Here is a 27824-nt window from a genome sequence, read left to right as displayed (position 1 = left end):
TCTCCGTTGCTCTTGACTGCCCTTCCTCCTTCCCTGCCCTCATCTCTGGATGCCTGAGAAATTAAATAAGGCTTTGTGATGCAGAGGTATTGGCCTTTGCACAGATGTCCTTTCTCTGTCCTGTGATACTTCAGACCTCTGGTAAACCGGCACTTGGAGGGCATATGGATGCTAGAGAGCAGCTTATTTTCTTTTCTTCAGAATAACTGTAGCTCTTGTGTACTGAGTGCCCACTATGTGCAAGGCACTCCAGCCTGAATTTTTTTTTTTTTTTTTAAGATAGGGTCTTGCTCTCTCACAGGCTGGAATGCAGTGGCATGATGATCATAGCTCACTGTAACCTCCAACTCCTGGGCTCAAATAATCCTCCTGACTCAGCCTCCTAAGTAGCTGGGAATACAGATATGCACCACCTCACCCAGCTAATTTTTAAAATTCTTGTAGAGGTGGGGTCTCGGTATGTTGCCTAGGCTAGTCTCGAACTCCTGGTCTCAAGCAATCTCTATACCTTAGCCTCCCACAGTGCTGGGATTATAGGTGTAAGTTGCTACACCTGGCTAATATTTAAAAAAAAAAACATTTTTATATCTCTGTGGAGTAGATTATTCCTATCCCATTTTACAAGTGAAGGAGCCAAGACTCAAGAGAGGTTAGACGCCCTGCCTAAGATTATACAGCTAGTAAATTGTGAAAGTGAGATGTAAACCCAGGCAGTCTGGTTCCAAAGCCTTGGTTTTCCATCATTACATTAAATTGTTTTCTATGTTAACTAAAATTCAGAGTGTTGGCCACTGTCTTGGGAAGTAAAAGTCTGTTTCTTAGCTAGATGACCTCAATTTTCTCATCCGTAAAATGAAGATAATATATTTTCTGAATTTTTACCAGTCTTAAAAGATAGTTGTAAGAGTCAGATAGTCTAGTATTGGTCAGATCCTTTAAAATGACAAAGCATTGAGGAAACCCTCTGCTCTAGGATGTCTTTCTCTCTTTCATGTGTGTTAGGCTTAGGGACTTTGTATGATTCCTCCATGTGGCCTTGTATTTGTGGACCTGTGAGTTCTCCCATTAAAAGCTGTGTGCTTCTTTGGTGTCATGGAGGTAAAGGAAGCCATCAGAGAACTGTGGGGAGGTCTTCGGTGGTAAGGACCATATCTTTCTCAGGGTGACTCTCTCGAGCCTAGACTGAACGGACTATAAGTCCTGAGGACATTCCCAAGTATTAGACACTGCAGTTCTCAACATGTGTATGCAGACAGGGAGCTAGGTCAGAGGGCAGAAGGTAGCATCCTTGTAGTTGAATCTAATGTGAAGATGAATAAACACTACCCTTGTAAAACACTTACTTTAATGTCATTTCCTGAATTTATTTTTTATGGCTCAGCATTTTCCAAAAGCGGAGTTCCGTGGAAGTGCAATAACAGTCCTGAAGCTAAGGGACTGTGGGAAACTTAGGCTGAGACTGCACCCTGCAGGCGGCTGCACATCTGATGTGCACTGTACACCTCCCAAAGACGGCTGGGGTATCATTGCGCGTCTCTTTCACCACAAAACCTTTTATCATGGGACATGAATAAATGGTCTCCTAAAAGGTGTGTTTTGGGGAGCAGAGTTTGGGGAATGTTGCCCTAGCCTAGCCTTTAATCTAGTCTTGCTTAAATGCAGTCAGGCCAGTGTGGTGCCCAGTCATGAGGCTCCTTCAGGGTCCAGTACCCTCCCTGTGTGGCAGATCCTTCCCCCTTACTAGAGGCATTGCTTTATTAAGAAACCGGCAGTCTTTTCTGGAGCCACGTAAATATGAGGATTTGTTTTTAACAATAAGATATTTACTTTTTGTGTAGTGATCCTCACATATTATGACATAGATTTGGACATAGGTTTGAACATAGGTAGCCTACTACCATAGGTGCTATTGAAATAAAATGAATTTTTTAAAAAACCACTACCCAATTTTTTATAAAGATCACTGATTGGCTGTCATGAACTTGAATGATTTAGAATCAAACCAGATAATCATAATAATAAACTAACATTTTATTGGCCACTTATTACATGATAGGCACTATGCTAGGGTATTACCTGGCTTATTAGCTCCTCTAGTCTTTATCATTACCCAATGAAGAAGAAAGGTTCTATTATTCTCTGCATTTTACAGATGAGGAGATTGAGATTTTAAGAGATCAGTTTGTCAGAAGTCACAGAGTAGGTAATTGGCAAACTTGGGAAAGTAAAATGAAGAGGAGAAAAGGAGGGAAGTAGTTTAGGGAAGGATGAGGGATAGAAAGAGGAACTGTAAGAGTATGGTACATTTTGAGGATCCATGATATATTAGGATGGCAAGAGTAGAGGGGGTGTGTACAGGAGGCTCAGAGCAGTTTTATACGTCACATAATAAGGCAGTTAGTAGTGGGGAGACTCCTTTTAAATGATACTACTGAAGAATGATATTTAGGACGTTCAGTTGGTTATTCTGCACTGGGTGTGGTATTTGGTTAGTGACTGATGATTCCTACTAAGTAAATGAAAAGCCATCTTCAGTTAATGGTCTTAAAGTAGGCATCATAGTGGCAGGGCCTTGGATTCCCATGGTAGAGGTTGTTTTTTCTCATTGCTGTGTTATTCTTCTGTACAGTTGTCATTTTTGTTTAGCTAATGGTAATTATTTTAGGGATAGCCTTCTTGGCTCACTCTACAAAAGATACATTGCCCTCCTTTTTTTTTTTTTTTTTTTTTTTTGTAGGCCAATTTTAAATAGAGACGGGGTCTTGCTCTTGCTCAGGCTGGTTTCAAACTCCTGACTTTGAGTGATCCGCCTGCCTTGGCCTCCCAGAGCACTGGGATTACAGGCGTGAACCACTGCGCCCGGCCTGTATTGCCCTTTTGACCAAAAACTGGTAAGATTAATCCATGGACACCAGGCGCTGATGTCTTAGGCCTTTTATCTAAATAACAGAATTGGAGTCTGATTCGCAGACACTGCATTTGAGGTAATGTCTACCCCCATTTTACAACCACTTTCAACTCATAACCATAGCATCTCTGTACCTTATGTTTGAAAAATGCACCAGTTAACTATAAAACTATAAAATGCCAACTCTTAAAAAAAAGCAGTTGTAAAATTATTGAAGTTATTTAACTGGCCTTAATGAACATTAGCCATTCTTTTAAATAAAATTTCTGGAGAACAGTGGTTTGAGCAGGAATGGTCAGTACCGGTTCTCGGTAATCCGTATTTCTTTCCTTATCTGCAGGTCCAGACTTTTGGGTAATAGGCAAGGCCCTCTCTCTTGTTCTGTGCTGAGCATTCTAGGTCAGCTGCTAATCTCTCAGAGGACTGATATCTTCTCTTCATCTCAGCCCTACGCAGGCTGCTCTTCATTTTGAACATGCTACAGGAGCTCAGCACCTCAGGAGTCCAGGCCCCTCACTTGCAGACTCTGTTTCATCCACTCATGGCAGATATGAACAAAGAAGTTGTCTGAAGGATTATGAAGGACACCCAGACTCTGTTTATCTCTAGTCAAAATGAGATGCTGTAGATTTTTGACATGTGTGAGGGCTGTATCCCAAGCCAATCGTAATTCTTGAAAAAAAATCATTGTAGCACGTAATTCTTTCTGTAAAATTGCTAAAGTAGAACTGAAATTTTTAAGTGATCTCTTTAGACCTTTAACTACTTGTCTCACTTGATAAGCGATTTTTATACTGTCTGGAACGCTTATTGAAACAAATTCACACATCTTTTCTACTTATTTCCTTTTGGAGCATTTGGTAGTTTTGTTCACACAATGTGTCTGAGTCATCATTGCATTTGACATTTCAGTCTTTAATTTATCTGAAACTTCTATTTTGTGGCTAGCCTATCACTTTCATAAACATTTCCATATTCCCTTTATTCTGTCATCCACACTAGACTCAACTAGCAGTTAATTTTCTTTGTTTCATTTTTTAAAAAGAAACAGTTTTTTTTATCACTTTATTTACTGTATTCATAGCACTAAGACGAAGCACTGTGACTAAGAACATACTTGGACCTCGGCCAGGCTCTATAACTTGCCCTTGCCCCTCAGCTTTGTGGCGTGTGTGATTCAGAATCATGTCCTTGTAAAATGACAAATTACTAAATGTCACAGGAACTTCAGGTGTCACTCAAGAAGAGTAGAAACCATAATATGCAGTCTGGGAATGCATACCTGAGTCGTGGAGCAGAACCCTACATTTCCTCCCTCTAATCCATCTGTTGAGCTGTTACACGTGCCTATGTAGGTAACGTGTCCTATAAGTTACCAGAGAGCTTTGCAGAAGTTGGTTTCCCTCAGTGACTTCAAGGCTGTAGCTTCAGTTGTTGTCATGTTCATGGGAAGACATGCCTTTTATAACATAGACTTTAAAATAAATTCGAAACAGGATTTAAAATTTGTATTTTTTTATTAATTTTTTTTTTTAGTAACATAGAAACATTCAACAAGTAAAAATGAAATACAAACAAAAGGCTCCTGCTCATAGCTGTCTTCCTGGACACAGCCAGTGTTACCAGTTTCTGATAAATCCTTCCAGAGATAGTCTAGGCATATATGAGTAATACTCATATTTATATATACTTCCTTTTGTTTGATACAAAGAGTAGCACACAGTTTTTGTATTTTTGCATAACATTAACAGTATCAATAGTATCTTGGAACTCTTTGTATATTGAAATGTAAAGCATTTCCTCATTGTTTTTTACAGTGTCATTGTATACCATTGTGCGGATATGCTACAATTGTCCTCTACTGATGGGCATTTGAGTTGTTTCCAATTTTTTTGTGTTATAAACAATATTGTAGGCAGTGAATAACCTTTTACATTTTTATTTGTGTACATATATGCAAGTATCTAGAAAATAAATTTCTCAGAATCACTGAGTTGGAAGATATGGTCTTGGGTATTGTTCTCCATAGTGGTTGCTCCAACTAATAATGCTGCCATCAGTGTATGAGAAGTTGGCTTCCTTGTAGTCTCATAAACATAGGGTTTCTGAATGTAGGATATTAACTCAGTTTCATCACCACCTATGTGAGAGGTACATACATGGTAGACTGGGGGTGCCAGGAATTTATTTACATGAGAGATTAAGGAGGTTCATCCAGTTCACAGGATATCTCAAGGGAGAGTTGAGTTCCACAGCTTTGGTTTGGAGACAAGGAGTGGTGTATGAGAGGGAGAGGAGGTAATTCTGAGGATAGTGTCATATGTCGCGGAGTGGAGACTGAGGGCAAGATGATTGTCATAAAAGTGAGTAAAAGCTAAAGAGAATTGTTTCACAAAAGGGAGACTTTGGCAGTGTAATACACTTGGTACCAGCAGCCGTGGTCTCTATCTTCAGGAAAGTTACCAGCCCCTTGATAAGCCATCCACAGTGGGCATTGGGAGGAGCATGTGGGCATTAGTGCCCTTGATTGTGGCATTGTCAGCCATGACATGTGTGTTAGTGGGAATCCAAAGCTGCTTCGGTGCATTTGATGGACAGCCATACCCCAGTCTGACATCAGTAGTGGCTGGAGACCATTAGAATTTAGAGGAGAATAGGAAGAAAATGCTAGATCCTGCCTTATAGCCCAGGGGAGTCATCATGGTGCACTTATAAGATACTTGCTTGGGAAATCTGAGCACCATTTAACAAGAGTTTTCCAGTGGATATTTTTGCAGAATGAGAAATACTGCTTGTGACTTGTATTTTGACTATTATCTACCTGCTTTTTGTGGCCCATAAAATACAGGTTACATGTGGGATTATGGAATAGTACAGGTGATAATTACAGGAACAAAATAAAAGTACTTCTAAGTACTGAAAAAATTTGCCAAGTCTTAGGAACATGATTTGTTGAGGTGAAAGGACTTTTTGTATGTTTCTATGCGAATGTGCACATATGGAGGATGAAAAGGGAGTAAGGCAAGGTGTCATAGAAGAAGCGACTTTCATTAAAATGATATTGGTTTCTGGCTGTTCTAACTGATTAATAGATGGTGGAAAAATGCTTACTATGTTGTAGCCTTTCAGACTTCTTGTGATAATAAAAGTAGCTGTGGCTTCAAAATTATTAATAGTTGATGGGAAAGACAATGTAGTAAATATTTTAATTCTACAATATTTTATACAAAATATCCATAAACCACAGAATGAAAAAAAGAATGAAAATAATTGTTACAAAGTTTAGATATCTGCTTATAGGCAGTGTACACTGTAACATTACTAATGTATAGCAAAGTCATATTCTTGATTCTTGAGTATTTCTTAAAAATGTAACATTTATTGCAGGTTTTATACAGTGCTAGCTTATAGATTTCTTCCTCTTTCTATTCCTCCTGCTAGACATGGACAGGAACTTGCTTCTATGAATTTTATACATGTATCATTTTTAGGTAGGAAAAGACCAAACATGTATTTGTGTTATATATGCATCTTATGACATTTTCTTAATAAGTAAATAAATAATTTAATTGAAACATAATATTTTTGCTAATTTTTATTAAAAAGATACATGTTAGACTGCCATGAACTTGATATTTATGTCAAGAACGTTGGCCCTAGTATACTGGTTTTGCTATGTTCCAAGGAGTACCATGTTTTGGGGAAATAGGTTTTGCCAGATTTTCAGAGGAGACAAAACTCTGTAAAGGTTAGACAGTGGTTGAGAAAACAGCTCATGATTGGATTCAGAATTGACCTGGGTTTAAAGGCTGGCTGTGCCACCAGCTGTGGTTTTGAGAGAGCTACTAAACCTTCTGCACCTTACTTTCTTCAGTGTAGACCAGAGGGATGATGGAAGGATCCATCTTTCTATTAAAAAGAAATAAGTGAAATAGTATAGGTAAATTGCCACTTTGAATCCTTTTCTGGAAGAAGGTAAGACCGAATTAATAATTTAAAAGTATGCGTATTATGTCTGACACTTAGTATCTGGTGAACAAATGCTATTTATTATATTTATAGAGAATGTAATGACTAGGATAGTCACAGCTGAGAATTTCTACACTATAAGATAATTTTGATAGATTTCCTTAAAGTGTATTTGCCAAAGAAAATAGTGGAAATGGTTAGTATCTACAGATTTTACCAGAAAGAACAGTAAATCTTTTTAAAGGATCACTCGGGTTTTGCCCAGTTTATCCACCAGGGGGAAAATTTTTTCTGTCACTCTACTGTCTATCAGGGAAAAGTTGCCACTCCTACATCACTTATTAGGGAGTCAGTTTCACTGCTGATCGTTATGTATTTAGTGAGAGAGGAGTCATACAGAACTTAAGTGCACATCTTAATTCATTTCTTATTTACAATGTTTCTTAGATAATTCTTCTTCTGGCCTTCACATCCTGGTTCCTGTTTTGAGGATTAAGTCTTAATAATAGTGAAATCTGATTCTTTTTTAAAAAAATTATTTATTTTTAATTGATACATGATTATACATGTTGATGGGGCACATGTGATATTCCCATACATGTTTATTGATGAAATTGGGATGCCCATCACCGTAAGTAGTCATTATTTCTTTGTGTTGGGAACATTCAAAATGCTTTCTTCTAGTTATTTTGAAATACATAATACATTGTTAACTACTGTACTGTAGAACACTAGAGTAAGTTCTTCCTATCTAACTGTAATTTTATACTCATTAGCCATCCTCTCCCTAACCCTACCTCCCTCATATCCTTCCCAGCCTCTGGTAACCTCTATTCTACTCTCTGCTTCCATGAGATAAATGTTTTTAGTTCCCACATGAGTGCTGGCTTATTTCATTTAACATAATGTCTTCCAGGTTCATCCATGTTACTACAAATGACAGGATTTCATCCTTTTTTATAGTTGAATAATATTCCTATGTGCATATATACCACATTTTCTTCATTCATCTCTTGATGAATGCTTAGGTTCATTCTATATCATGGCTCTTGTAAATAGCACTACAATAAATATGAGAGTGAAGATCATCTCTTCAACATACTGATTTATTTCTTTTGTATATATACCCATTTGTGGGACCGCTGGATCATATGGTATTTCTGTTTTTAGATTTTTTGAGGAACTTCCATACTATTTTTCTTAATGGCTATACTAATTCACATTCCTATCAACAGTGTATAAGAAAGAGTTCCCCTTTCTGCATCCTTATCTGCATTCGTTATTTTTTGTCTTTTTAAAATAGCTGTTTTAACTAGAGTAAGATGATAATTCACTATGGTTTTGATTTGTATTTCTCTGAGTAGTGATAGTGAGCATTTTTTTATGTATCTGTTGATCATTTGTATGTCTTCTTTTGAGAAATGTTTATTTAGATTATTTACCTGTTTTTAAATCAGATTGTTTTTTAGCTGTTGAGTTGTTGAGTTTCTTATATATTCTGGATATTAATCCCTTGTTGGGTAGATAGTTTGCAAATATTTTCTAGCATTTTGTAGGTTTTCACTCCGTTTCCTTTGCTATGTAGAAGCTTTTTAGTTCGATATAATCTCATTTGTCTATTTCTGCTTTTGTTGCCTCTGCTTTGATGTCTCTGAAATCTGATTCTTCAAATTCAGACTATATAAATTTTGAAACGATCAGAAATAGACTTAATAAAATACATGTCTACTATGTGACATTTTCTCTAGGTAAAGGGGAAAAAAGAAGAAAGAATATTGAAACATCTATTTAAAAATGAATGTATGTTACAGTCTTCCCTTAGTATTCCTGGGAGATTGGTTCCAGGATCCCCTCATGTATCAAAATTCACTCATATTTAAATCCGATAGGTCTGCCCTGTGGATCTCATGAATACTGTATTTTAGATACATGTTTGGTTGAAAAAAAATCTGTGTATAAGCAGACCCACATAGTTCAAACCCATGTTGTTCAAAGGTCAGCTGTAGGTACAAGGGCTGTCTGGAAAGTATCTAGCCATGCAATAGGTTCTCTTTATGTTAACAATAGCTGGATACTTTTTGGACAGCCCTCGTGTGTAAGGAGATTAAATTTAAAAAAAATCTTGTGCCAGGCTCAGTGGCTCATGCCTGTAAATCCTCTCACTCTGGGAGGCCGAGGCAGGAGGATCTCTTGAGCTCAGGAGTTCAAGACCAGCATCAGCAAGAGTGAGACCCCTCTCTGCTAAAAATGGAAAAATTAGCTGGGCACAGTAGTGTGTGCTTGTAGTCCCAGCTACTGGGGAGGCTGAGACAAGTGAATCACATGAGCCCAGGATTTTGAGGTTGTAGTGAGCTATGGTGACACCATTGCATGCTACTCAAGGTGCCAAAGTAAGACTCTGTCTCAAAAAAACAACTCGAATGAATTTTTCAAGCATGCGCAAAATAAGGATATAGAATAACAAACTACCGTGGACTCTACATATCTAACAGCTACCAACACGTTGTCAGTCTTATTTGATTACTTCACCCCTTTGATTAATTTATAGAACATTTCTCACATTATATAATTTCATCTGTCACTTCAGTTTGTATCTCTAAAATATGAGGAAGAACTCCCTTTTAAAAGTACATAGCTATTGTCATTCCTATAAAAAAAAAGCAATAGTATTTCTCTAATATCATTGAATAGCCAGTTGGGATTCATACTTCCCTTCTTGTCTAATAATCTTTTTTATAAATAGTTTAAATCAGGGTCCAGACAAGGTCTATGAATTGTGATATTATGATTGGTTAATATGTCTCTTAAATCTTTTAATCTAAATTTCAAATTTCCTCTTCCATCGATTTATTTATATTTTTTAGTTTTTTTTTTTCTGTGGGGGGGAAAAACAAGTTTTTATCCTGTACATTATTGGCTTTTAGACTTTTTGGTTTCCATTCTCCTTTTCACTCTAAAAATGTTTTAAAGCCCAAAGAGGAATTGATTGTATGGGTTATACATATCAATATTTACTGTATTACAAATAGATAGTTTAGACTGTTCACTTAAAAATAACAATAATAAATCTACTACATTATAGTATATGCAAACATAATTTTTATGAAATGTAATCATAGTTTTCAAAATTAGAAAAAATGAGAAATGGCATTATTTTACATTTTTGCAGATCTCTTTAATGTCTGATTTAATAGCAAATACCTGGATTCTTATATTTGCTTTTGCATTCTGTCGCACTAGGTTATTTTGATAGAAGTATATGAAAAACATCTGGCTTTATGAATATGTGGATTAGAAAAGGGAGGAATATTTTAATAGTCTTTTTGTTTAATAGTGAATATTCTTCTTTAATACCACACTAAAACTTGACAGGTGGTAGTTTCTTAAAGGTTAGTTGCAATGTGCAATTTGAAATCTTATCAATGAGCTTTTCATACTCTGTTTCATTAAAATCCATTGGTCTGTCTTACACTTTGAATGAATCCTTTACACATGCATAATTTTGTGCCATCATGCATTGGTCATTTGGAAAATATTGCTTCACCAAGTTACGCAGTTCTTCTAAATGTTGACATATTTAATTATGAAATATTTAAAAATCACATTCATTATTATCACTACCCATCCATCTTCTTCCAAAAGTTCTTAGCTGTTGGGAAGCTGTTAAGCTCATTGTGGTGATTGCAAATTTTCCAAAATCCTGATTTTTCCTTGAAGGCTCAAATTTAATTATTAGCAACAAATAACTGTCAGTTTTTTCCTTGATGTGACCAGCTCATTTAATTTATTTTTAACAAAATATTTGCCAGATATCCAAACCCAAATTAACATAGTCTATTAAGTAAAAATGATATTCCATTTAAAAAGTATCTTGTTTATCTTACATCTCAAACTATTCACAAGTGCTTTTCCATGGTACTTTGACATGCCAAAGTAGTTTCCGTTTCATCACACAGAATATTAAAAAGATATATATTCAGATATCAACACTTAAAATTTATTCTTTTTACTTCATTGAGGATGGTCGTTAATGAAACTGCCATTTGTTTACTATGAGTGCATGGTGGTAAAGAATGCAATGCCTTTGACACATAAAATTAATCATTGAACACACACACACAAAAAGAATAAATGACTACTACTATGTTGGGTGCTGCTGTACCAGCAGTTTATCCACTTTTGCTTTTGCATCATCAGTGCAAATGTCAGCACAGTGAAGAAAGTAAATAATGTGTTAGTATTTTATGAAAATAGTTGACTTCATAGACCTTTTGACAAGGTCTCAGAGGCCCTTGAGAAACGCACACTTGGAGAAATGATGCTAAGGAGTTTCTGACAGTCTGGATTTTGTTCCTTATATCTTTATGGTGTAATTTAACATGCTCCCCTTTTCTAGTGTTTCCTATAAATAGACTTCATCCAATTAAGTTTGATTTTGTTTTTTCCTGGCAATGCTACTTCATAAATGGTGTTGGATTTGCATTCTAAGTATCTATTGATGGTCATTGCCTAGAGCCATTAATTTATTAAGGATTGTAAATGGTAATACTCTAATCATTCCTTTTTCATTTATTAGCTAAAATTTTTTCTAAAGGGAAACTTCCTCTCACCAATGTTTTGGTTACCCTGAAATACATTTCACACAGAAAGGCAACATAAATCTTATTTCTTCTTCCAAATAATAAGTTGGTTCCCTTGTAGCCTCAAAAAGTTATCAGTGCGATGTTCTAGGTTTGTTTACTTTGCATATCATTATGAACTTGTGAATTTAACCTATTTGATGTGTTTTAATTTACTGCAGCTAGTATGGATACTACTTTGGCCAGCAGGAGCCTCTTCTGGTTGGCTCTTAAGTTCTTTAGATATAACCTTTGTTTTCTTTGGTAGTTTCTTTGCTTTCTTGTTTTGACAAGATGTTCCAGTCTCATCTTGGATATATCCTGCCATTGAGCAAAAATCACCTCCTTCTCTGGGGAGACTTGGGCAAAATGGTATTTAGATACCACAATCTGAGCACGAGGCTGCTCATTACTATTCATGGGGGATTTTTCCTAGATTTTTTTCCAGTGGACAAAACTAGAAAATATGTATATTTTTAAAGATAAAACACATCATGAATTTATCCTGATGCTTCCATTCAAATTTAGAATCCATTGCTCTTTTATTAGTTGTCTATGAAACCAACATAATTATTTATTTTATCTGCTATTACACAAACAATAGTCTTAGAACAATAGTATCAGTACTACCGCCAACAATGTGATTATGGAAAATAGTTTTGTTTTGAAATTTTAAAAAAAGGGAAAATTAAAAGCCATTATCAGAGTTTAGCTAGATAAATTGATTATCTTAGCAGAGCTTCATTATTAGTGTTTACTGTACATTTTGAGATTGTTTTCCTGTTTCTCAGAGTGATAGATTGCTAGATATTTTAACTGATGCATGAACCAATTTACAGAAAGAATCAATCACATTGTGCATTTGTTGTAATGATAGAATAAACACTTAATTGATAAATTTAGTGTTGATGACAGTTAATAATGGACTGAATTTTTTTCTTTTCTTTTTTTTTTTTTATTTTGGCATATTATGGGGGTACAGATTTTAAGGTTTCAAAAAATGCCCTTTCTCTCCCTCCCCTGACAAGTCTGAGTTTCCAGCGTGACCATCCATGAATTTTTTTATTTTCTATTATCAAAAAGGCCTCTTTTTAATCAATATTTTAGATTACTTCTATCCTTTATCCATACCTACTGTCTTCTCAGTGTCTCAAAACAGAAAAAAAAAACCACTTAGAGGGTAAGGAATTCTATCTGTATAGTATCATGATTTTTTGTTTTAAGTAAATAATGTAAAAGTCAATGAATTCCTTTTATTAAGGAATAGCAAAATTTTATCAGGACAGTTTTTAACTTAGAAGTTTTTATTAACATTTTTTTCTCCTATAATTTACTGGGGATTATACTGAGAAAAAAATGTTAATGATAGCAGTTGTTTTTAAATGTAGGGATATGGGATATTGTGATCAAGAAAAGTACATAATTAAGGGAAATTGAAGTAATGAACACTAAATTAAAAACAGATTTCTGTGTGGAATATTTAGTGATAATGGCTTCTTTTTTTCCTTCCAGCTTAAAAAATCAATCATGACTGAATCTGCCTCTAGCACAAGTGGTCAAGAGTTTGATGTATTCAGTGTTATGGACTGGAAAGATGGAGTAGGTACATTACCAGGAAGTGACTTAAAGGTAAGCTATCTTTATTACATACAATTATATGTGTGTGCTTCTATGTGTGTGCTTATTTTAAAATTGAATACGTATGTGGAATAATAATTAAAAGCATTAATCATAATGCTGTAGGCTTTTAGCACTAGACCTCTACAATGCTTAGACATGTACAATAAACTTGAAAGACAATTTGAAATGCTCATGGATTGGCAAAAGCCTTTGTCGCTTCAGTTAGGGGAGTAAGGAATATTCCTACAGTGTGTGTTTATTTTACAGAAATTGATTCATAGCTTCAAGATGGATCATCTCTGTTTTGACTCTGTCTTGATGGTGATAAATGTGAAAATGGAAGACTTAGAAGACCTAGCATCTTAGATTTTGTAGTAATGGGCTTTGTAACTTTGAATAGTCACAATCCCTATCCTAATGTTTTCATTTAAAAACTGGACAATGTTAACCTAGTGAGTAAACAAAACTATTCACCTCCTTTGAATTATTTGTACTGTAAATATGGGTTTTTATGTAGTCTCTTGTTCAAAAGTAGGCCCTTCCTGTAAGCCAATGCTGCCTTAGTCTAGATGAGAACTCTTCAGAGAGCAGTGCTTCAGTCTGCTGCTTTAGATGTGCTCACTGTGCCCTGTTTCCAGTTCCCCTAAACCTCTTCCGCTGCCCCATGAAACATGGTTGTACAAGAACCCACCCGGGAAGCGAATCTCCCCCCGCCCCACCCCCATCGCCATTTCTCATTTGCTTTTGCTCTGATCCTGTGTCTGGGACCTTGAACCTGCCTGTGGCCCTTTAGACTTTGTGTTTGCGCTTGGTCATTCAGGTATTTGAACTTCCTATCTCCCGAACAGGCTGTCACTTGGTTTGCCTCTCTAATGCTCGGTATTCTGGGCTGCCTTAAGTGGAAATTACTGCCCCTTCATATAGGCTTTTTGGAATCTAATCCCTTTTAATGGCTTGATAAGTATCCCAGCCAGACCTGCCTTAGCTCATCCTCAGTGATGAGATTTGAACAGCCTACCTGTCATTGGAAAAAATACTTAGATTTTAGTTGGGTTAGCTTTAATTAAGTACAATATGCCAACATCTCTGAGTTTAATGTAATACAAATATTGCAGTGGGGTTTACTGTAGTGGAAGCTGGAGAGGAGATTGGGTTTTCAGTTTTAGTTCTGTATTACTGTGGACAAGTCAGTTAAGCTCTTTTGATCAAGTTTCCCCTCTAGTCAGTTAGGAATTAAATGAATGTCAGGGATTCTACCTGCTCTAACATCTTCCACATGTTCATCTGGATAAGTAAGATATGATGGAGATAGGGTGCTGAAAATTTTTGAGAAAGAAAAATTGTTTATTAAACTCTGTTACTGTCAACTACATAATAGTTACTTGAGCTTTGTCAAATTGTTTAAATTCCCTAAGTTTGGGTATGCTTATCTATCAAATGGGATGTTAGAATCCATGTCATAAGGTTGTTATGAGGATGGAAAAAATGTATATGAAACATTTAACACATTGTATCTTTTCCAATTTTGCAATATATTATTTAAACTGCCTTTTTTATTGCTTTCCTCCCTTATTTTTCATGTGTATTTTTATCTTATTTTCTTCTCAATAGCTTTTTTTTTTCATGTCCAGTGGATGATGAAATATGTAACTCTTGTTCAGTTAGCTTTTGACAATAGAGTAAAGGTTCCCTCCCTAAGAAATCTAGATTGCTTTAGGCTTTCTAAACTGTGAATTTTAGAAATTAACCTGTTATTTTTATGAAAGTAATCAGATAATTAGGCCATTTAGTGGGTATTATAATCTGGGTTATTTGATATGACTTTTAGACTCATCTAATTACCTGGGTAATTGCCATATATCCAATTCACTTCATGTACTATGGAAAGTTTGATACCTCATTTTTTTTTTTTTTTTTTTTTTGAGACAAGGTCTTGCTCTGTCACCCAGGCTGGAGGGCAATGGTGTGATCATCGCTCACTGTGATACTTCACTTAAAAAAAAATTAAAAATTATTTTCTACTTTATAACCCTTTTTGTCTGAGGAGATTCAGAGACTAGCCAGTTGATTATCTTACTAGGGATTTCTAATTCGATTGCTCCTTATTTAAAATCTGAGTTGCTGAGTTGATTGAGAAGTTGATTTTTCACAAAATTAGGATATTGGAAAAAACTTAGAATAAATCATGAATTTACTCTTGCACATCATGCTTTGCCTATTTTCACTACCAGCCTTCTGTTTTTTTTTAATGGGCGTAGGCATGTGGATTTATTTCCTGACAGTGTGATATAGCTAAGACAACCAGCCAGTACAGTCCACTAATCTGTAGATGTCAATTTTTTATCATGGGAACAGGTTTTTTATGGTTCAAGTTTTGCTGTTTTGAAAGAACTTTTCTCTATACAAGTCTCATGATTGCTGTCCAATCAAGTTATGTCACTCTTCTGCTTAAAATTTTTTAGCAGTTGCCCGACTCTTTCATGGCAAAGTTCAAGCCCCCTACATTACCACAAGAGTTTCTGTGATGGTCTGGCCCCTACTTTTCTCTCCGGCCATATCTCATTTCACTTCTCAGTGCTGCTCTCGTTTTTTACCCTGGGCCCCTTTCACTTTTTCCTGCTGCTAGAATTCCCTTTCCCTTTCCTCACTGGCCAGCTAAAGCTTATATAAAACGAGCACAGACATCTTCTTTGGGCAAGAAAAGAGGACTTACTCTCTGATGAGCATTCTACCCGCATCCTTTTATTTAATCCTTCTATGTATGTCTCCCTTGTCAGTTTACAGAGATGGGAAAGGTGGGAGGCCCAGAGTGGTTAATTCACTTGCTTAAGTCTGTTACTGGCAGAACTGGGTCTTAAAACCAGGCTTTCCTGATATTAAAATTGATTTTCTTACTGCTGCTATACTAAGGAGAGAAAGCATTTTTATATCAAAAGAAATGCAAGGAAACTGTTAGGAATTTAGGGGAGGTAAAAATGTATTTCAGTGGGAGGGACCAGGAAGATTTTGAAAAATAGATGTCATTTGAGCTTCAGATGCCACCATTCAGGTAGGAGTCTCCAGAATACTTTTGAGGAGCAGAGACTGGAGAACGAAAAAGAAGGGCTTCCAGAAGAGGGAATAGCTTAAGAAGGTGCAGAGTATTAAGGGAGGACAGCAAGTGTCCACTGACATTCTTGAAAATATTGTAGTCATTAGCAGGACTTCTTTGTCTAAGCAAGCTTTGGAAACTTTACCATTGCTTAATTTGTTCTTTTAAAACACAAATTAGTGTTTGTAGATTAATGTCTCCTGGCCAGGTATAAGAATAGGCAGGGGACCAAGTGGCAGTGGAAAGCTGCCTGGTTGGGGTGGCCTGTGCCTGAGCAATTTATTTCTCCACCTGCACTTCTAATGATGTCTGAAATTTATCCTCAGAGAATTATTCCTCTGGGTCATAATGTCTTTCAGAGTCCCTCAGTAAAATGCAGATACACTCCTGAGAGGATAGCATCTTACCTAGTAAGAAAAATTGCTGCCTACCCACAAGCAAGACCCTGCAGCACAGGCAGAAACCCAACTGTAAAATTCACTGCACTCTTAATATGTGATTTTGCCTTGCCTTGATTAATGTTCAGAATAGTTCAGTTACCAAATATCCTTGCCCTTAAAATGCACTGGTTAGTAGAATTCGAATCTTAGCATTGAAAGTAATAAGACAAAAATAATAACCTCAGCAGTGTCTTTTGATGATCTATTATTAAAGATAGGCAAAAATAGGCGAAAGATCCTTTGCCTTTACAAGCAAAAATAAAGAAGAGAATTGAATCAATTAAAGGTAGTTCAAGCCAAGCAAACAAAACATTCACAACCCCTTAAACACTTCAGGCATGATTGTTGTCTGACTGACCTGGATATATCCACATGCAGGAAAAGTTCTATGTCAGCTGATGTGTTTGGTTTCCTTAGTAATAATAAATCCCTTCTGTAAAGTTTATAATTTTGATATTCTTGGTTGTAGAGTAGAGCCACTTGACAAATTTTTATACTATTCTTAGCCTTCTAGGTTAAGGGAACTAATAATTAAAAAAAAAACAAAGGTGAAGTTTTTATCATTCCATTCACAAAAGCTTTGCCAATTTCAGAACCTGGGTGTTTTCATTGAAAAAAATGCTAGAAAATGTATCAGTCTTTCTGGAATTTCTGTCTATGGGACATCAGTAATGTTAGCAGCACCTAACAACCTACGTTGTCTGACATTTTTATAATAGTAACATCATGGAAGACACAGTAAATCCAAGATGAGAAGCCAGAGAAATATTTGATCCCTATATCTTTTTGCATATGATAGGATGCTTTGAAAATGCTTTGAGGTTTTTAATTTTTGAGATAAGCCACTGTGGTTACAGCAGATGTTCTTTACTTTTTCAAGGTTGTTTTCTTTTGAGGATATGATAAAAGCTATGAATTCTGTCTCCAGAAAACTATGTATGTGCACATTCCATAATTTCACATATATTTTATGGGATTCATACATGCTTGAAGTCCATCCATGGATTTCTGGTTTAGAAGAGTTATCTGTGCCCCTAAGTGACATTGCAGCTTTACTTTGTACTTATACTATAGGTCAGTTACTGGCAATTAATTTTAGGGGAAGGAAAAGCTGACCAAGATTAAGAGTTATATTGTGGAATTATTACCTTTTAACTTTGACGGGATCTGAGCCTAACTAAAGCTTTTGGGTGTCATAGATCTGAATTTTTACTTGGAGGTTCAAATCAATGGTGGTCTCTTTCTCAGTGTCTAAAATGCAGGGTGGTTCCACAGCAATTTAGAAACTTAAGCCACAGGAGACTTTCTGTTTAATGTAAATGTGTGATGCTATTTCTCATATTTTACATTTGTCAAAAAGCATCAGTTTAACATCAGTGATACGTAACGAAAGTAAAATTACTTACCTGAAGTAAATTGTCAGGCTTGTGCCTATTTTTAAAATTTTAATTCAGAATTGATTTTCTATCATATTCTTTAATATCCTTAATTAATAATCATCATGATAGCTTGGTTTTTTTACTATTGCCCAGTAGATGGTACTGTCAGCCTTAGTTTGAAATATTCTGTTTTCACAGTGGTCATTAAAAAAAAGTTTAAGATTTTTTTTTTCCAAAAAAGTGAGTTATTTTTAGCTCTTTTTCTTCTAAGTAGCTTTTTACCACTTCCTACACTGATAGGTTAGGTGTACACACTTGGAATAGTACTTACATATTACCCTGGGAACTTGTATCTGGAATATGTAGTAGGGAGAAAACATTCTCACAGTCCTTAACCATTTTAACTCATTTGGTCTAGAGAACATTTAATAATTGTGGACTGTGTGTAGAAATTTGTTTAAGGTGCTATTTTAACCTGGTGGAAAGAATAATTAGTGGTACTTTTTGCTTAAGATTTTTCTTACTTGCAGTCTGATATCGTTTGGTAAAATAAATAATTCTATTGGCATGCTGACCAAAATACATTTTTCAGATTGGCAAATAGAAAGCTTTGCTTAAATACTACATATTTGCATGCTCAGAATTTCTGTGAAAGATCTAAAAGGTTTTCTCATCCTTTTGAATTTTGAGCTTTCTAGCTGTTCATCACCTGTTAAAATTAGTGGATCCATAATGTCTCTCTGTTTTGAGGAAAAACAGAAGGAATATGGAAAACCTGTTGAAATTCATGAATACGAGAGTAAACCTAGCTTCCTCAGAGAGAACAGAGCCCCCGCACATAGGTAATGGTTAAGCCTTCAACACACACAGTACAACCAGGTTGTTGTAGAAACATACTTTGAAACTTGCCACGAGGTGAGAGGAAATTTTCAATATTTGGAATGGGAATGTCCACGAAATCAAAAGGCCCTTGCTTTTTAGGGATAAAGTTTTTTGGCCTTAGAGCTAATAGACTTATTTGGCTCTCACAGAGATTTCCACTGAGTTCAGAGGATGAGAGGTAAAGATAATGGAGAATTCTAAAGAGCAGCAGGAGAAAGAGGAAGTGTAACACTGGGGTTACATGGCTCATGCTGCAGCCTTCTGTGCTCACATCTTGCAACTTACTAAGGAGAAGGATGTGCAGGTCATTATTTCTGGGATAGGGATGTCCCTTCTCTGTGAAGTGGGTGAGACAGGTCAATTCCTGGGAATGAGTAACATTCCTTTTACTTTCTTTGATTAAAGCAAAAATGTTAAATAAAAAACACACCTTAGTTTAAAAAAAACGAAGTGTGTTTGAAATAACAGGCCATGCAAGCAAGATGGCAACTCTGGAGGACAGGGCAGGGTTGTTTATACCCTGCTGCTTTGTTCTGTTCCTCTTCCTTAAATCTCCAAATTAATAAAATGCAAAGGTCTTAATGTTGGTCGAAGGCTTATTGAGGTATGATTGTTTAAATTAATTTTTAACACATAGTTACTTTGCTTAAAGACCATACGTGTCACCCATTAAATAATTACTGTCCTGAGTACTTTTGTGAATTTTGCCTCTTTTTGCCATGTTGTTGCTAGTTTCGGGTAAATGAGTTTGGCGCCCTGGAAGTTATTACAGATGAGAGTGAGATGGAAAATGTGAAGAAAGCAACTGCTACCACCACTTGGATGGTACCAACCGCTCAAGAAGGTAAGAAATGGTCGTCTGCATTTTCTTTCTTTCCTTTTTTTTTTTTTTTTGGAGGATTCAAAGTAAGAATATCTAAGGTTTTATAATAGGCTGGAACTTGGAAAAGTCCTGAATGAATTTTGTGTCTTATGTTCTAGGTAAATTTCTGTAGTGAAACTGATAGGGGTCAACTTTTATATTTTAAAATAGCTATTAACTGTCTTCTTTCCTAATGCCAGATCTGTAATAGCACAAGGTTAGTTGGAAATTTATCAAGTAAAATCCACGTTGTAGCCTACACAGGTGATTTAGCCAAAAGCCTGCCACTTTTTTCTCATCTACTCCGATGGTTGTAACTAACACCTATATGCTGATGACTCCTAAATCTATATCTCCAGCCCCGACCTCTCCCCCGAGCTCCAGGCCCGTATTTCCACCTGCCTACTGGACATCTCCACCTGGATGTCCCACAGGTACCTCAAACTCCACATGTCTGAAATGCAATTCATTTTCTATTTCTTTTTCCCCTCCCCCTAAACCTACTCTTTCTTCCCTAATCCATGTTTCAGTTGATGGTAGCACCATCTACCCAGTGGACAAGCAAGAAATGTAGGAGTCATCCTGAATTTGTTCTTCCCATCCCCACATCCTTTTTACTTAATTCTCTTGGTTTTAATTTCCTAAATATGTCTCAGATCTGGCCTTTTCTGCCTATCATCACTGCCACTACCTTAATTTAGGCACTTACTGATTCTCACCTGAACTATTTGCAGAAGTCAACTCTGCCTCTAATTTCTCCCTCTTCCAACTTACTCTGTACCCTAAAATCAGAGGCCCTTACATAGATTGCTTACCTTACACTTCACTGACCTCTCATTGCCTCTTCAGCAGAACGTACAAAGATCTGGGTGACCTGCACCCACCTGGTTGCTTTGTCTCCTCAGTCTCTGTTCCCTTCTTTATATGTTGTGTTCTGGCGGTGCCAGGAGCACAGAATTATGTGTAATTTTCCCAACACACCATGTGGTTTCATGCTTTCTTGCCTTTGCTCATGCTGTTTTTTCTGGCTCAAATGCCATTTCTCTTTTTGTCCAGTTGGTAAATTCCTCCTTGGCCTTCAAAACCCTGTTGAGGCTTTATATCAGAAAATCCTTCCCTGACCTCACCCCAGGCTGAATGAATCACTACTTCTTCTGTACTACTTCTGGAACTTGTTCATGCTTCTATTATTGCATGTATCACATTTTATTATAAATATTGGTTTTCTTGCCTGTCTTCTCTTCCAGACTGTGAGCTCTCTTGGGCAAGGTCTATACTGTCATTATCAGTGTCTAGCATAAATTGGTACCTAAAAAATGTTTGCTGAATGAATGATTAGTCTAATAATTCAGGCAAAAAGAAATGTAAGTTCCTACATGATTTGGATAATTATGATTTAGGAGATCTACATTAAAAATAAAATAGGGAGATGTCAATTTAGCCAATTAATTAAAACAAAATCACTCATCAAAAGGTTATAAATGTGAAATAACATACATAACTCTTTTAAAATTTTCTCAAAGATACAAATGTAGAGTAAGATTCTATAGGTTGATAGTTGCATCTTCTGAATTTAGTGACTTCATTTTACTTAGAACTCTGTAGAAAATGCCTTGGACAAGCTTTTGTTTATCCTTTCTGCAGAATAATTTTTCCCTATATAGATGATTTGAGTGATTTCTTGCAAGCCCATCCCCCTCTCCCTCCTAAGCAATATAATTTGATCATTCATTCAACAAACATCATTCTTTTATTGTGTTGCTAACAATATTATTAGAAGAAAAAGTTTAATTATATTTTGGACTGTCTTCTGTCATGGTTTAATCTTCTTTTTTTTTTTTTTCCATCTTCTAGTCTTTTCAGAGAAGACTGGGATGCCTTTCAGGTTGAAGGATCCAATGAAAGTAGAAGGGCTTCAATTCTGTGAGAACTGTTGTCAGTATGGCACTGTAGATGAGTGTCTTTCTGGAGGAAACTATTGCAGCCAGAACTGTGCTCGCCATGTCAAAGACAAGTAGGTTTTTGCCCCATTCCATCCATAAAATGGGTTTTAGAGTCCAAGGTCATGGTGCCTGAGGATTCAGAGGTTTTGTGTTCTCTGACAGCTGACACCTATTTATATCTTTTTCCCAGAAACTTTTCCTTTAGAGATACATGGACCCTGACCCCTTTATTGGACCTGGTGGCTTCTGTCCTGCCTTGTCTGAGTTGTACTGCCAGTGTTCTGCCCGCAGTACAGCCTCTGCCTCTGTCATCAGCCCTGTGTTTACGTTAATCTGATTGCTCCCCAGCTAAGAATATTTTTATTTTTGGGGGGCTACATATGCATTTTGATGATGCTAAGATCTATAGAAATACAGTTTTATTTATATTTTGGAAATTCTTAGATGACTTACCTGAAACTCCACATGTGGAATAATGCTTCCATTGATTGACTGGTAATCAACTGAATGAAAATGGCCGTGGTGGGTAGTGTAGTGAGTTGTGTTGACGGTCTCAGGGTGCAGACCGAGGGTTGTAAGACAGGGACATCAGCTGTGACTGGCAGTGGTATGTGACCTTCCCATTTGGGAACTGTCTGAAAAAGTTCAGCTTGTCACCAAGAACGTGTGGTTTTCTTGGATATAATTAAATACTATCATACAAAGAAATGACATATTTCAGTGGAGGTTTCCATATATTTAAATCAGCACAGGTTTGGGAATTGTCTGTTTTTGTTGGCCAACTGATGTTTTACAAAGGTACACTAAGCCTTTTTGGTTGATTTGTCATTCTTAATAATTGCTAGATCCTTGCTTTGAATGGCCCTGAAAACAAATTTCTCTAAATAATTGATTCTTTTAGTAGCATGGATGGCAGATGTGGCAGACCAATAATTATAAACTTGGTAGAAACTACTTCACATAGATCACTGGTCCCCTTTTGAAATTAATATATAAGGTAATTTCCATTTTCTACCCTGACAGATGTCATACATAATAGTAGTTTTTAAGTGTTCCTTATATATGATATTCTAACACCTACAAATTTCTCCTGGTAGTTAAAAATTTTTTCCTTTGGAGGGTGATTGTTTAAAAACAATTTTTGCATCGTTAATCAACATGTAGGTGTTTGATAGGTATTGTCTCCTGTCACTATTTTGGGTTTGTAAACACAGCAGAGATCAGAAAGAAGAAAGGGACATAGGAGAAGACAACGAGGAAGAAGATCCTAAGTGTAGTCGGAAGAAAAAACCAAAATTATCTGTGAAAGCTGACCCCAAGGAGGATGGAGAAGAGAGAGATGATGAAATGGTTAGTATCTCTTATCCGCCCACAAGGGGCACAGGGATGCTTCTTAAGTGGGTGGCATTGTGGGTCAAAAGCACTGCTCTGGCACCAGGTACTTGAGTTCAAATGCTGGTTCTAGGACTGAGTTACCATCAGCAAGTTACCTACCCTCCCTGTGCCTTGCTGTCCTCATCTCAAAGTAGGAATAATAAATAATGGTATCCTTTCCTCACGTGGAGAAAGGGGATGTCCCAAAATGTATTGCTGGAATGAGAGGCAATAGCAAAACCTTAAGTTTTGTAGACGAATCTTAAATTCCTCTTGACAGCAAAATGCCATTCCCATTTTGGTAAATTGCAGACAGATCTCATAGAACTATGTGAGTGGGTAGAAAATGGCACATAAATATCAGGGATATTTGGAGAAAGGTCACTCAAAATGTGCTAATTAAAACATATATTGGCCGGGCGCGGTGGCTCACGCCTGTAATCCTAGCTCTCGGGGAGGCCGAGGCGGGCGGATTGCTCGAGGTCAGGAGTTCGAAACCAGCCTGAGCAAGAGCGAGACCCCGTCTCTACTATAAATAGAAAGAAATTAATTGGCCAAATAATATATATAGAAAAAATTAGCCGGGCATGGTGGCGCATGCCTGTAGTCCCAGCCACTTGGGAGGCTGAGGCAGGAGGATTGCTTGAGCCCAGGAGTTTGAGGTTGCTGTGAGCTAGGCTGATGCCACGGCACTCATTCTAGCCTTGGCAACAAAGCGAGATTCTGTCTCAAAAAAAAAAAAAAAAAAAAACATATATTATCCTTAAAGTGTATATTAATGGTTCTATATGAAGAGTGAGCTTTAAGGTCTGGAAGCATTTCCCTTAAGATCAATATTGAGCAACCGTTATTTGCTAGTCACTATTCTAGAAGCTGGGGATATAGGGATGAGTAAGATAGAGAGGAAAGGGTCTCTCTTCTCAGAGACATTACATTCTTGCTAATGGGACATATAAACAAACAGAATGAATAGGGGAAATATCAGCTAGTGATAAGTGCTATGTTGAGAATTAAGATAGGGCTTTAGGATTGGCTGACTGCTTTAAGTGGGGTTGTCAGGGAGGCCTCCCCAAGAAGGTGACATGACCAATGTGATCTGAATATTGAGGAACCAGCTAAGTAAAAAGTTAAAGAGTGAGGAGTCCTCTGGACAGCAGGACTTCTAGGGGAAAGTCCTCAAGGTAAAAACTTGTGTAGCATTTTCTGTTCAAAGAAATTTAAAAGGGCAATATGGTTGAGCATTGTGGTTTCCGGGAGAGTGGAGTAGATGAAGCTGAAGAGGTGTGTGTGGTCCAGGGCATGGAGGCCTTTATGGAAAAGCAGAGTAATGGGTTTTTATTATATTCTGAGTATAATGGGAGTCATTGTAAAGTTGAAGGCAAGGGAATGCTTTGATAGTGATATATGTTTGAAAATGACCACTGTAGCTTTGATGGATGTGAGAGCAAGAGTGGAATGAGGGAAACAAATTAAGAGTTATCACAGGAGACTAGAAGCCATGGAAGATAGAAGTCAGTGGATTTGGGATCCATGTTAGAGGTAGGGTTGTCAGAGTGTATAAGGGAAATAAAAGAATCAGGGATAACTCTTAGATTTTTTGGCTTCCACAATTAACTAGATAATCATGTCACTTACTGAGAATGGGAAGGCAGAGGGTAAAGTAGAGGATCAAGAGTCCTGTGGCCATCCTGAGTTTGAGATACTTATCAGCCATCCAGTGGATGATCCCAAGTAGGCAGTTGGGTACAGACACAGGGAGTCAGGGAGAAGGGGCTGGAGATAGGGATTGGGAGTATTTGGCATATAAGATGACCTTTAAAACCAGGGGAAGTGATTAGAAAAAGAAGAGAAGGGGACTGAGAAGGAGGGTTAGGGGTGTGTGAGGAAAACCAGGACAGAGTAGCCATGCAGCCAGGAGTGGACAGTGCCTCAAGGAGCAGCAGAGGAGGGAACAGTGTCCGAACTCTTGCAGCGGGTAGTTCTTGGAAACGATCTTATTTTATAGTGACCTCGGGCCAAAAACAGCACAGTTCTCAAGTGAACTATACTCTCTCTTTCCTTAAAAGTTACAAAGTGAAATTGAAGAAAAGAACAACAACAAAAAAAATGATTTCTGACAGCTCTCTAACTTTTCGTTGGTGCCAATTTTATGAACTTTTAAAGTCATAATTTTCCTTTCTTGTCTTAGGAGAATAAACAAGATGGAAGAATCCTGAGAGGTTCACAGAGAGCCCGAAGGAAGAGACGAGGCGATTCGGCTGTGTTAAAGCAGGGTGAGCTGATGAAAAGAAGTGTTCCTTGTAGCCTTCTGAAATTGGAAATATTTTACAAAGGTAGAAATTTTAGTCTTCATCGTAATGCACACTGTGGCAGTTAAATCATTGCTTTGGGATTTTCTTTGGCTTGGTTTTGCCAATAAAAATTAGGGATTTGAGGAAGTAGATAAGGAGAAAAATGGAAATTTGTAGCTAGCAAGTGGTTTCAGGGTAAGCATGAGAACGTCTTTATTTTTCCATCAGGTAGGTGGTTCCTGCTTCTGCCCCTTTACTAAAACATCTATTCTTATTCATTTCGCAAGGTTTTAGATTTTTAATGTTTCCTCTCAAAGCACAAGCTCCTGACATGGTAACTTTTTTTTTTTTTCCTTTCATTGTTCCTCAAGGCAGCATTTTATTGCCATGGGGAATCCAACCCTTCGGCCCTTCCTTTAGTATTTGGATGAACTAGGTTCATTCCCATAGAGGCCTCAGAGTGCTCCCCTAGGCTTTAGCCTCTTGGCCTGCAGAAACCACTGGCCAGTCTTTCATTTTAGGTCCCTCTGCTCTGCACAGCCCATGTGGCCCGCATAGTCACATTGTCCCTGAAGATCAGTGTCTTGAAGCCAGTGCTGCTCCGCAGTGCCTGGATGCATTCCTCGTGTGTTCTTCTGTTAATTCCTCAAAAAGAGTTGGAAATAACCCCACCTGCCCCAAGCCCATAGCCTAACTTTTGTATCTTTTCAGAGATGACCTTCTATTTTACATCACTGAGATGAAAGGGAGTAAACCCCTCAGTTACTCTGCACTCTGCCTCAGAATGTCAGTTTCTTCCACCTTTCTTTCCCATCCCCTTTCTTTGTACCCGGGATGAAATTCCAGGCCCCTGTCTCTCATGGGACCGTTTTCCTTCAGTCATTTTTTTTTTCCCTTTCAGTTTTCTGTTTTTTTCTTTTTGTGGGCTCTACCTTTGCCTGTTCCAATCTCATCTCCAAAATACCTTTCCCCCATCAAGCTGTTGCCCTCTTCCCTTCACTTCCAGTGTTTGTCAGATTAATCCAAAATAAAATTGATATTAACTACTTCCATATTTTTATCACTTATGTATTCTTTTTGCACCTAAAAATTCTGACTCTCACTACACTGATTTGTTTTTCCTCCCTCTCTAGGATTAACACCCAATCCTCATCCACTTAGTGCCCTGGCCTTTCCTCAGTCCTTAGCTTCTTGATCTCTTAGGAGAAATGTTTTGAGTACACTGCTTCTAGAAGCTCTCACTTCCTGTAGCTTCTGCGGTAGTGTTCTGTCTTGACTTCCTGCCATATCTTCTTCATTTACTTGAAGTTCTTCCACTTCTTCCTCCCAATGGTGGCTGTGTACCACAGTTCACTACTTAAGTCTCATTTCTTGGGAAGAGGGGCCAGGAACTGGGACAGAGATACCAGCTGTGGCAGTAAGAGGAGAGCCAGGCATAGTAGTAGTCGGGGGAGTGAGAGTTCACAGAGTGCATCACTGATTTGTTAGATTTGGAAATTCTGTCATTTTAGTCTCACTTGACTTTCAGGTTTGCCTCCCAAAGGAAAGAAGGCGTGGTGCTGGGCTTCCTACCTGGAGGAGGAGAAAGCCGTGGCGGTGCCGGCGAAGCTGTTCAAGGAGGTATAGGCCCCCTAGAAACACCGTCTGGGAGGGCAACGGGGCTGGGATACTCATCCAGATTGGGATTGTCATTCCCACTGTCTGTCTAGGAAATGTGACTTAGGATCATTTCTCGGACACATAGTTTTTCACGTGTGTGTTTGTGTGGAAGACAGTTAGCAGTGATGTGTGCACCCCTCCCCATGCCCCACACGCATGGTGCACACCCACACACGCATGCTCTCTCTTCTCAGCGTTTACCGAGTTTGCACTCAGGAATTTTAGCAGGGATACTGATACTGCTACTGCAAAACTAGCAGAGAAAAAATGGGCAGGAAATTTCATGTCAACATCATGGCTTTGGGGGAATTAAAATGATTTACATACTATTACATCAAAACATTGAAAAACGAGCCACTATGTTACATTAGCTATAATAAAAATACTTTATCATAGTGATTTAAAATTGGTTAAAAATACAGATAACAGGTATAGTTCTGAGTAGGAGCTGCTGTCACTGGATTAAAACAGCAGTCAGTAAACTTTTTCTGTCTAGATAGTAAATATTTTAGGTGTTTCGAGGGGTCTGGTCTCTGTTGTAACAACTCAGCGTGATTGTTGTGGCAGGAAAGCAGCCATAGACAATATGTAAATGAAGGAGCATGGCTGTGCTTTGGTAAAACTTTATTTATTCAGAAACCAATGGTGGGCTGGATTTGACCCAAAGACTGTAGTTTACAGACCCTTAGTTTAAATTATTTAGTTATTTTTAATCATGGTGTATAATAAATCTGCTATAGTTGTCTTTTGTACGTGTATGAACATAGGCAGTTTTTAAAAAGTGATG

The 27824-nt window shown here is 37.4% G+C and overlaps 1 protein-coding gene across 9 annotated transcripts in view; it reads left to right on the top strand.

Moving 5' to 3' along the window:
* Positions 1-27824, top strand: part of L3MBTL3 (L3MBTL histone methyl-lysine binding protein 3) — a 108098-nt gene that overhangs the window by 11521 nt on the left and 68753 nt on the right. For 3 of the 9 annotated variants that reach the window (XM_012736584.3, XM_012736589.2, XM_012736590.3), the window contains 7 exons: positions 13009-13125; positions 19641-19752; positions 20130-20204; positions 21625-21784; positions 22928-23063; positions 25276-25360; positions 26907-26998. In XM_012736584.3, the coding sequence (XP_012592038.1) occupies positions 13009-13125; positions 19641-19752; positions 20130-20204; positions 21625-21784; positions 22928-23063; positions 25276-25360; positions 26907-26998 (777 nt within the window). The remainder of the gene's footprint in view (positions 1-13008; positions 13126-19640; positions 19753-20129; positions 20205-21624; positions 21785-22927; positions 23064-25275; positions 25361-26906; positions 26999-27824) is intronic. The other 6 variants (XM_012736585.3, XM_012736593.3, XM_012736588.3 and 3 more) reach the window with 4 other exon arrangements.

This window comes from Microcebus murinus, chromosome 5 (genome assembly GCF_040939455.1).
Source record: "Microcebus murinus isolate Inina chromosome 5, M.murinus_Inina_mat1.0, whole genome shotgun sequence".
Lineage (NCBI taxonomy): Eukaryota > Metazoa > Chordata > Mammalia > Primates > Cheirogaleidae > Microcebus > Microcebus murinus.
This window is presented reverse-complemented; position numbering and strand designations above follow the sequence as displayed.